The sequence below is a fragment of the Juglans microcarpa x Juglans regia genome, chromosome 4S (assembly GCF_004785595.1).
Source record: "Juglans microcarpa x Juglans regia isolate MS1-56 chromosome 4S, Jm3101_v1.0, whole genome shotgun sequence".
NCBI classification, from domain to species: domain Eukaryota; kingdom Viridiplantae; phylum Streptophyta; class Magnoliopsida; order Fagales; family Juglandaceae; genus Juglans; species Juglans microcarpa x Juglans regia.
In genome coordinates, this window is record NC_054601.1 from 8,531,379 (window position 1) to 8,543,042 (window position 11,664).

The window sequence follows — 11,664 nt, forward strand, 5'->3', positions numbered from 1 at the left end:
CAAATACATCAGCAGATCGTTAATCAAACTAGTGTTTGCAGTTGCACTACCTGCTGAGTAATAGATCTGCTGCATATGAGCTAGAAGCAAGACTGCAACCTAAAGAAAAGGCAACAACAAGACAATTAGTACGAGAATCAGAAGATGTTCTCGAATGCTATTGCTGTTGATTGGAATGAATTGCATGCCCCCCACCCCCACAAATACTTTCCAAGAATAAGATAAACTGATTTCTTCAGCATGTTTAGTTGCGTTGATATTGTATTAGATATGAACTGTTTCCTTCATGTCAAAATACGTTGTCATTGATTTTAGTGATAAAAGGTTGTCTATATACTTGAGAGTCAACAGAGAGATCAGTGAAGTAGCTTTCTTTATATATATGAAAAGAAAAACAGATGAATTAAGAATACGAATGTAAGACCCAAAATCGAATATGTTTAATCTGGTGTGGGATCAGTTTCTAATGCAGACCCCCATTTGACAAAACCCATTTTATGGCATTTAAGTAATCGTATAGGTTTTTTTATTTATTATTATTATTATTATTATTATTTATAATCGTGGGTATCCGGGCCAACTTGCGTGCACCTCAACTAATTCCATGGCGTCCTGAAGTTAACAATCGGATAAACCTCTAGTGGCCCTAAGGAGATTCGAACTGGTGATCATTGAAGAGCAAACAAAGACTGAACCAGCTGAGCTACCCCTCAAGATTATCTAAGGTGAGACTTAGAAACATGACACGTCAAACATGTTTGAAAAAAAGTTTAAATTCTTAGAAAAAAATTATCTTATAAATTCTAATATAATACGTATTTTACAATTAAAAAAATGTTAACATTTTTCTATATCATATTAAACTACGTAATTTTATTTTATGATTCTTCTTGACTCTTGTACATTATGCATAGATTTTCCCTTGAAATTGTTTTGGGCTGACTACAACCACACCACACGCACAGCAAGCGGCAAGTAATGTGCGGCAGAGGTTACAATTACAGGACTAGCATTTGTTTGCGATTGTATTGACCTTGCTTCCCCTCCTGTTCAGCGCACCCCAGCTCTGGAACTTTCGTGCGCTGCTTGGTTGGAAGTGGGTGGGCTTGCAACCCATGCAAACATCCTCGGTGTTCTTAGCTGCCAAGCCTTTCTCGGCTCCTGTTCGTGTGAGGTCTCTGTACTCACCGAGCACCGCAAAGGATCCGGGTTCGATGTCGGCGGCGGCTCCTAAGTGGGCTCAGAAGACCATAACGCTGCCTCCCCAGAGAAGAGGCTGTCATCTCATCACCCCCAAGGTACCCATAGCACCATTCGAATTCTTCCCCCGATTAATTGATCCTTTCGTATTGAATAATTCTCGATACGTTGCCAGGGCTTCATGTCGTCTCTTAGATGGGTCTGTCTGTTTCCTCGATAGTGGAAGTAAGTAGTAAACAGCCGCTCAAACCTACCCATCTCTACCAACCAATCTCTCTTTATGCGTTTTATTTTTCTGATGTTGGGGACCGAATTTCTGCCTTATTCGAACATATTAGAGTTTGATATCACCGAACTTTTTACATATAATGTTCTGTGTTTCCTGCCCCTCGCAACCTCAAGATAACCGAAACAGCCTATCATCACCTGTCGTAAAGTTTTATTATTTATTAGCAAAAGATAGAGATTTTCAAATCAAAACTTGTCTTGAGTTCTACCCCATTTTCCGATACTTGACTGAGAAGTGGTGAAAAAATCACTACCTGTTACAACTTAAAAAAAATGCTTGTCACAGCTTGCAGCCCAAATAAAACAGAAGTATCCGAAGGGAAACTTATACAGCATCACTGCATCACCCCCACCATCCTACTTGGAATGGATAATATGAACATTCCATTGTTTTGCTCCCCCTTCCAACTACTGTTAGTCTGTTTCCACCCTTTCACATGTAAAAGGAGTTCTAGTTTTGAGTCTACAAAGTATTCCCAATTCCTAATACGATAATCTTTATTACGTTAGCTTGGAACTTATGTATATATAGGTAAAAGGGTATATTTTATGTTACTGATTGTTTTCAAAATACCAGATAATGAAGGAAATCGCACAAGATCTGTCAGAATTCCAGTGTGGCCTTGCTCATCTCTTCCGTAAGTAATATAAGATCCATATAATAATTTTCCCTCCACGTTCGGTGTTAATTTAGTTGATTGGAATTAATCTTTTATTTTAAGCGTTTTAGTGCAGCATACAAGTGCTTCTCTTACTATCAATGAGAATTACGACTCTGATGTTCGAGATGATACAGAGACATTCCTCAACAGGATAGTTCCTGAGGTCTGTTTGTCTTGTTTAGTATTTCATGCAGCAACCAATGTAATCTAACATGACCTTATGTGGTTTTTGAACATCTATTTTCAGGGAAGGTCTGCACCTTGGAAACATACAATTGAAGGTTAGTAGCTTTCATATGTTTGAGTTAGAGCTTTTTTTTTTTTAATTCCATGAATACTGTTTCATTTAATATATAACATTCCCTGTACAAGAGTGTTGATTTTGTTGTTTAATTTCTTCAGGCCCAGATGATATGCCAGCCCATATCAAATCTTCAATGTTTGGCTGCACGCTGACGTGCGATGATCTCATGCTTGTTAAAACTGTTTATTTACTCTGATTTTGTGTTGTCCCCAACTCCCCGGTTTTTAATTAACTATGTCCATTCTTATTCAGGGTTCCAATTACAAATGGGCAGCTTAACATGGGAACCTGGCAGGTATATGACCCGAGAACACCTTTCAAATTCCTCTGAAAGTTATAAATGATGAAGAGAATTTTCATGTGGATGTTTCCCCCATGCTTTACATCTAACAAGATGTTTATGAAAATTAGTTGCTCTGGGACACACATGTTGGAATTTATAGCGATAAAGCCAAGGGAAAAGTAGAAAACTAAATTGAAAAATATCAATGAATCATAAGTGGGGGCAGTTCCAATCCTCTTATTGTTTGGTTTGTGATAAAGTTGGTCAGAAAAAATTGCTGTGACACACTGTATGTGCATGTTGTAGTCTTTTACAACCTAGTTGAGATCTTTTTGCTCTCTCCATAATGCTCGGTCAAAGATATAGACGAAAAAACTGAATATTTCCTTTATTACACATAAAGGATAGATGGTTCTGATGGTGTAAATGGCAAGGTTAGCCATTTTTCTGGACCTAGTTGCATAGGGCTTAACTTCATCAAGTGTAAGGATGCAATTCGCTTTTTAATCCATTGGTATGTCTAAAGCATCTATATGGTAAATAGATCTATAAGCAGTTCGACCTCTCCCTGCAATATTACCATATAAGACTCTGTTTCTTTCTGCTATTGTGCTTCAGGGGATATGGCTGTGTGAGCATCGTGACAACGCTACTCCACGCAATGTTGTGGTTACCCTCAATGGAATATAGGGGCTTGTATATGCAAAGGATTCTGTTTATTTTCTTTTTCTGTGTATGCAAAACAATATTGTACTTAATTTGTGTTTACTTTACAACGTCTGTCTGACGTGTGGGTAAGAGTTCAGACTATTCTGTGGTTGCGTTTAGATTGCTTGTTTTTTCAAAACATGAAAGAAGCATTCCGTGTCCCACGGGAATTTGAAAAAACTTTTGACAAAATCAATCTAAGATTGACTTTCAACATAGAAATGAAGTACCATGTGTTGTTCCCCTGTTGAATCATTTGAGTTCAATTATTTTGCAAATCTTTTCAATGGTATCTGGTATTGTTGTTATATTTCTTACCTAGGATTGAGATACTTCTTTGTCTGCTTTACCCGTTTGGAGTTTCGTTCGTTATAATTTTTTTAATTTTTCAATCAAAATATTATAAATAATTTAATTTTTTCAAATCTCAAAACAATAATAATATTAAAAAATAATATTTTATTAAACTATTATCATTTCAATTTTTCCTTTTAATTTGGTGGATAAGGAAAGAAAGTTAAAATTTTATGTGTCTCGCCTTTCTGGTTGAGCAAGTGTTGCTGGATATCTTGAAATAAGGGGAAAAAGGCAAGAGAATCCCTAAAGAATGGTGCTGAAACAGTGAATTAAAACCAAACGTAATCTTATTATAGATATTTTGTGGTAAGACTGTCAAATCTCTTATCAACCAATATGTACGAAAAGAAAGAACGAAGTGCTAAGAAAAGAAGAAACATTCTTGCTGAATAGCAGCAATATTGGGTGGATCAGTGCATCATGACTCTGAACTCTTCAAAGCTGAGAACGCCATCCCCATTGAGATCAAACTTCCGGATCATAGCTTTACAATCCTCAACGGACTTGGAATCGCCGAGTCGATTTAGCATTCTCTTCAAGCTCGTGGGAGTGATGCAGCCGGACCCCTCCATCTCATACATAGCAAAAGCCTCTTTGAGCGTGTCATTCTTTTCATCTTCCCCGCTTGTCTCCATTAGCTTCTGGAATTCCTCGAAGTCCAGCAGCCCATCCCCGTTCAAATCAGACGACTTCACGGTTTCTTCCGCCTCATCCACGGACAGAGTGCCCCCCACAGTGGTCACGCAGCCTTGCAACTCGGCAGGAGATATTTTACCATCTCCATTCACGTCCAAGTAATCGAACACCTTTTGGAGCTCGCTGCAGATCAATTTGTTCGTCGTCTCTGAATCAGAACCCAGAAGAGAACGCTGCTTTTCAGTACTCTTTCTCGAAGACAGTTTGCGACATAATTTTCCCAGAGCTGATTTTGGAGATGTCACATTATTATGCTTCCCATCCGTCAAAGGGGGAGGAGAAGATGATGCATCGTGTTTAGCTTTGATCATGATGAAGATTGAATTGCTAACTGTTAATACTAGAGAACAAAGAACTCTCAAGTGCTCGAATTCTGACACCAGAACCTTTGGAATTTAGTTGAATGAAAGTAAGTTGGCTCCTTGGTATATATATATATACAGACAGAACACGGGAAGTTGGAAACGAAAGTCAAAGCTTTAAATTAATATAAGCACAAAAGATAAACGAAAAGTTGTGTTACAGACGTGGGTGGATGGATGTTCGTACGTATTCAAGATATGGAAGATAGAGAGGGAGGGAGGGGATAAATAGGGGGAATGGGGAATCTGGAAAGCAAGAACGCGGTTTTAAGAGCTCAGTGCCTATCTCATGCGTTGTTGAATTGCGAATTACCAGTTGTATATTTTTATTCAGCGGCGGGAGCGCATGCAGGAAGCTTCCTGTTTCCGGAGGATGACGTGTAGGGTTGGTTGTCTTTTTCTTCTTTTTCCTTCTCGATATTTCCAGAATTTTCTCGTTCTTGGTCTTTTATATCATTGATTTGACTATTTGGGGGACGTACTGCCAGCATCTACCTCCGCCGCCGTTTCTATCTCCGGCCAGTGTCTCTCCCTCCAGTTGATCTCTCGCCGTTTCAACCAAACTCTTTTCTCTCTCTCTCTCTCTCTCTCTCTCAATTTTTCTATTTGTGGGCTTTTTGGATTTGTGGGTTTTTGGTGTTACAGAACGAGAGCCGGGTGTTCTAGAGCTCTGAATAAATTCTATGCGTCTTACCCTGCTGGAACCGAGCTTGATCGACACGGCTAAGGTTGGTTTGGGAAATGGAATATATGATTCCGCGCTCGAATTCCTAGTTTTTGGATGTGGCTTTCTGTCTCCTACGGAGATAATTTCCGGTCTTTCATACGAAGTTTTGAGTTTATGTTTCGAAGCGGAAGACTTTTGAGCGTCAAGGAAAATCGCCATACTCGACAAACTACAGAATCTACATCTTCAAGCATTAAAAAGAGAAGGAACTAGTCACTAGTGTACATTGGAGTACTTACTGCTTGACACGACTTAATTAGTGTTTGTTTGGATAATGAGATGAGGTAAAATAATTTTAAACTGTGTTTGAATGTTAAATTGAGTTGAGTTAAATTGATAAAATTTTGTTAAAAAATTATTTTTTAATATTATTATTATTTTAATATTTAAAAAAATTGAATTGTTTATTATATTTTGTATTGAAATTTAAAAAATTTATAATGATGAGTTGAAATTGATTTAATAACCAAACGAAACCTAGTCTTTGTTTAGATTCAAAACTCATCTTAGTTCATCTCATCTTATCATTATAATTTTTTTAAATTCTCGCACAAAATATAATAAATAATTTAATCTTTTTAAATTTCAAAACAATAATAATATTAAAAAATAATATTTTAATAATATTTTATTCAACTCATCTAAAATCATCTTAATTTATCTTTGAATATATATAAGATTTGTTGAATAAAATATTATTAAAATATTATTTTTTAATATTATTATTATTTTAAAATTTAAAAAAAATTAAATTATTTATTATATTTTATATAAAAATTTAAAAAAATTATAATAATAAGATATAAAATGAAACTATCTCATATTCAAATAGGCCTAAATGACGGTCAAATTGGCCTTAGTAAATGACTTCTTTATAAAGATCACTTCACTTATGGCAGCTACTCATTCTTGAGTAACATGTAATTTTACATTCTGTTTGGGGGTAATTTGGTGTTTTTGTCGAAAGGGGCACAAAGATGAGATTTTTCAAGAAAAAGAAACAAAAGTTACTCAGGCTCCTTTATACTGTCCCCGTCACAGAATAAAAAAGCTGTATAATCAATAATGTTTCTCAGAAAAGCACCTACCAACAATGATTTTGCCAATTCATCATTAACTTGCAGAAATCTACTTTGACAGTCTCATCAAATGGGTTCTGCATAGACCAAAACCCATCGCTGTGATGTTCTTTAACAACTACTCCATTGTTGCAGCGACACATGTTACAGCTTTTAATTTGTCCTCCTTTTATCACAACCCTTCGCTGTGATGTTCTTTAACAACTACGCATAGTAACAGAATACGTCACTATCGTATAATTATTAAAAAATTAATTAATTTATTATTAAAAAATTAATTATTTTTATATAAATATTATATATATTTTTTTAAATAATTATACGACATTTATATATTTACAATTGTAACTATCATTTCTTAAATATTAATGCCGATGATTCCAAATGTCACAAGTGCAAAATTATCTGGTGTCAATCAAGTGTGTGTGTGTGAGATTATTCAGTAGACAAATGTGTAATGTTTATAAATAGTGTAGAAGATGTAAAAAAAAAAAAATTGTAAATAGTTATAAATAGTTATAAAATGTTTTGAGAAATGTTTTGAGTTAAAATATACTACTGAGTTTTCAGAAATGAGAAATAAAAAGTTAAATAAAAATATTATAAAGTTAAAAAATTATTTAAATATAATTTGTTATTATTATTTGTTGAATTGTGAAAAAGTTGTATTTATTTTTGTGTTTTGTTTTCAAGTTTAAATATAATTTGTGATTTTTGTTTTGAAGAATAAAAAAGTTGTATTAGTTTTTGTCTTTTTTTTTTTCAAATTTGTAAATATCAAAATTATTAGACAATGATTAAATGAAAAATATTGAAAATTTTAAATTGAAAAAGTATTTTATATTTTAATAATATTTAGAAATGAAATTATGAGAAGTTTCGAGAATTTATCATTTCATCTTATATCTAAACAATGCCTTTAAATCGTTGCAATGTAATCTCATTATTTCAACATTTTTTTTTTTTAAAGATTTTAATAAAATATAGGTTTTTAAAAAATTGCAAAATCAAGCTATAATCCCAGTACTCGAACTTTTCAGGTTTCAAAAACCAAGACTCATTCAAGTATTTGATTGGGTTGTAACCCTGGCTAATACTCGAGCCGAATTTGAAATCCAGTTTCGGGTTCGAATATATCTAGATATCCGGACCTGGGTGCACACTTCTTGGTGGGTTAACAGGAATTTTAACATTAAGAAACGACGTCGTTTGATATTAAAATTAATTGTTTTAAAAATATAAATCGAATTGCGAGTATTGGGTCTCATAACAATACCCGCCCAAGAATAGGCAGGTTGGGTGATGCAGCTCTCAACCCAGGAAGAAGAACCCAAACCGAAAACTGCATTCAAAACCTGAATAATTTAGTTCAGGAGCGAGCCAAGAAAATACTCGGCCCAATTGAACATTCTTAGAGCACTAGTATTAAATTATGCATCTATATATTTACATAATATGATCTTAAATTATACTGTATTAGATTATGCATATCGAAAAATTTGCATAACTATAAACATTGTTTCTTTAAATTTGAAAATGTACTGTTCACTCTCTAAATTTTATTTTACTATTTTATTCTCTCTCCTCCCCTCTCTCTCTCTCAACACCAACTAAAACAAACTCTCTCTCTAAATATTTATTTCTCTTTGCTCTCTCTCTCGACACAAACGGAAAGAAATCTGAAAGAAAAAAAAAAATTTAGGAAAAGAAATCCAATGTGAGAATTTTTCTTGATATACAAAATCAATTTTTAAAAAATATGATTTTGCATATGCATATAGAGAAATTAATGTTAGAGCATTGGCAATGGGCTAGCCAAATGCCAATGCAAGTCTAAACTTTAGCTAGATGTGAGAAAAAGCATCCACACTGGACTAGCCAATAGTCCAAAGCTTAGACTTGAACTACAGTAAATCTTAAGTCCTTCTCAAACATAGCTAGCTACTATTCACAATAGAAAGTAATATTTTATTATTTCAACACTTCCTCTCTCTTTGAATGGTAAAACATACATGTCATACATATTATTTATTCTACTGATTGCGAATATTGATAAAGTAGATACATTATTTCTACCAAGCATGAAAATCTAAGAAATATATGAATTGTATTTGTAAAAAAAAATTTAAAAAAAATATAATATTATTTTATTATTTTAACTTTAAGATAACTAGTTCAATGTAGACTCATTTAGTAAAAAATTGATACTGTAGCCAAAAATTAAGATTCTAACTAAATTTTAGACTTGACAATGACTAATGCTCTTACTCTTATATTTTACATGATATTAAATTATTTAAAATATAATAAATATTTTTATTTTAACTTTAAGATAACTAGTTCAATGTAGACTCATTTAGTAAAAAATTGATACTGTAGCCAAAAATTAAGATTCTAACTAAATTTTAGACTTGACAATGACTAATGCTCTTACTCTTATATTTTACATGATATTAAATTATTTAAAATATAATAAATATTTTTTTAATCATTCGATACTAGTTAGAGATTATAAGAGAAGAATTATTACAAATAGTAAATAGCACTTTACTTTTATTGTTTTCTATCTTTCTCTATCTCTAAGAGACGTTTGGGCAAGAGAAGAGAATAAAATTTTTAGAATTTTCTGTAATTTAATTCACAAATATTACTCAAATACATATTATTTTTCAATTCCAAATATTCAATATTTTCATTTAATTTTTATCTAATTATTATCAAAACATAAAAATCAATACAACTTTTAAAAATTTCAAAACAAAAATAATATTAAATAATTATATTCAAACAATTGCTTAACTTTATAATATTTGTATTCAAATTTTTCTCTTTCATTTCTCAAAATTCAAAAAAATATCTTAATACAAACCATTTCACTATTATTAACGTAATTTTGAAATGAGAAATGATATTTGCTGTCATAAAGTGCTCAAGCATCGTTCAATTTTTTAAAAAAAGTGAATACAGGACCCATATGAAAAAAACTAATTTTTTTTAATAATGGGCCCTACAATTTTTCAGAACGATTGTGCGGTACTTATCACGCCACAACTGTAAGTCTGTAGATAGCATTACTCTTCTTTTTTAATCGTAAATTATTATGCATAATTAAACTAATTATATTCTTGTCAATTAATGTAATGAATTTTTATATCAATAGTATTGCAAGGGATGTTCTCATCCCATTGGGCTCAGCCTAACTCACTCTAGGGAGGTCTAGCAATCAAAGAGTAATCAGCCCACAAATCTAAATATGAAGAAGGAGGCCTAGGGAAAGCGTAGGAAAATGTTCGACATGGGAAGATGGGACAATATTCGCTCTGACACAACCTTGCACACACAAGCGGCAATAAAGCCATACTGCGTTAAAAGGTCATATACGAAACGCGAGCATATATCCCAATGAGAGTCTCTGTCCCTAAGAGAGTGCATGGATGATGACCAGACTCACTAGCCTACCATAAGATGTGATCCGAGGGAGCCACATCGTATTAAAGACAATGAAATGGTACTCAGTACAACGGACGGACCACTCTGACACAAGAGACGGGTGATCCACCTCAACTGGAAGTATAAAAGGCAAATTTTAGGTTAGAATTAACTCTCATGTATTTTACATACAAAAAATTATCTTTAAGAATAAAAACTGGTCTAGGTATCGGAGGTGTTTCACTGACCCTCACATTCTTCATGTTGCAGGAATATCGAGCCCGGTGATTGGTGTGCGAAACACGTCATTAATAAATGTATTTAGTTATTAATAAAATAAACTCATAAATGATTTTTTCGTATTTTATTACTGTAGCATTTATAATGGGCTTTTCACTAGGTTTCATCCCACCTCGCTGTAACCCAGCAAATACACCCTTCACATTGTTAGGTGTCACGCCTACAAAAATCGGTTCTGCGATGTATTTACGATTGCGTGAGCATGAGATATGAAGAGTATCATGTCATGAGTCTTCCTCTCCCTCACAAATATTAGAGTCATGTTCAGAAATAAAGAAGGGCGAATAATCAAAACACGTAACGTGTAAGAAAACCTTTAAAAACTCTGATTTATATTTTTGTTCTTTATAGAATTGGAAAATGATAGATATAATCGTGAATATATAAGTATTGTATAATCATTTTAAAAAAAAATACGAGACTCACATAAAAAAAATTATTTTTTTAATAATAAATCTTACTCTTTTTCAAATCGATTATATAGTATTTGCATACTCTACAATTGTACAATATTTACATACTTCACGACTCCATATAATATTACTCTTTAAAATTTTGTGTTACAAAGAAAAAAATTGGTCATACGACCAAAAATTTGTCAAAATAATTAGAATAGTGAAATTAAAATGAAAGCTTATATTGGAGTGAGAGTTCGAAGATCACGAGGTTGAGCATGATAAAATGGAGTTTCAAACAAATTGATTAGGGAAATACCAAGTTAGAATTATAAAAACAGACTTTAAAACAAGAAGCGTGAGATCTATAATAAATTTTTATAAAAATAAACTCGCAAATTGATGTAATATGTCAAATTTACTTTATAATAATAATAAAGCTACAGTCTGACAAATTAAAACAGAACACGTTGGTTTATGAGTTTATATTTTTAAAATATTTTTTTAGAGATAAATGATATTTATAGTTATAGAGAATGCGCAAGCGTTGAATATTTTTTTAAAAAAAAATAAGTAAATATAAGATATATATGAAAAAAATTAATTTTTTTAATAATAAGCTTTACTCTTTTTTAAAAGAAATGAGTTGCACCTACATAATATATGACTGTATTTAATATTATTTTTTTAATTTTTTCTTAATTTTATATTTTCTTTAATTGAGAAAAATAGAACAAATCTGTGAAAGAAGTAGCGGGCCCCACAGACCAGAGCCAAACCATCAACCAGCCAATAGTCGATCGTTCCAGATTGCTTGCACAACGCCTATTCCCGTTCAAAAAATCTATTCATCCTTCCGATCTTCATTATCTTT

The 11,664-nt window shown here is 32.7% G+C and overlaps 2 protein-coding genes across 2 annotated transcripts; one reads left to right on the forward strand and one right to left on the reverse strand.

Annotated features, from left to right (window-relative positions):
• The first annotated feature begins 901 nt into the window (after positions 1–901).
• Positions 902–3,667, forward strand: LOC121263305 (UPF0047 protein YjbQ-like). Its single transcript, XM_041166121.1, has 7 exons — positions 902–1,298; positions 2,066–2,126; positions 2,219–2,313; positions 2,398–2,431; positions 2,553–2,607; positions 2,707–2,749; positions 3,356–3,667. Exons 1-7 carry the CDS (start codon positions 1,116–1,118, stop codon positions 3,425–3,427), a joined length of 543 nt encoding a protein of 180 aa, XP_041022055.1. The 5' UTR covers positions 902–1,115; the 3' UTR covers positions 3,428–3,667.
• Positions 3,668–4,074: 407 nt separating this feature from the next.
• Positions 4,075–5,797, reverse strand: LOC121263307 (putative calcium-binding protein CML19). The gene has a single exon (XM_041166123.1). It carries the CDS (start codon positions 4,807–4,809, stop codon positions 4,213–4,215), a length of 597 nt encoding a protein of 198 aa, XP_041022057.1. The 5' UTR covers positions 4,810–5,797; the 3' UTR covers positions 4,075–4,212.
• Between the last annotated feature and the right edge of the window lie 5,867 nt (positions 5,798–11,664).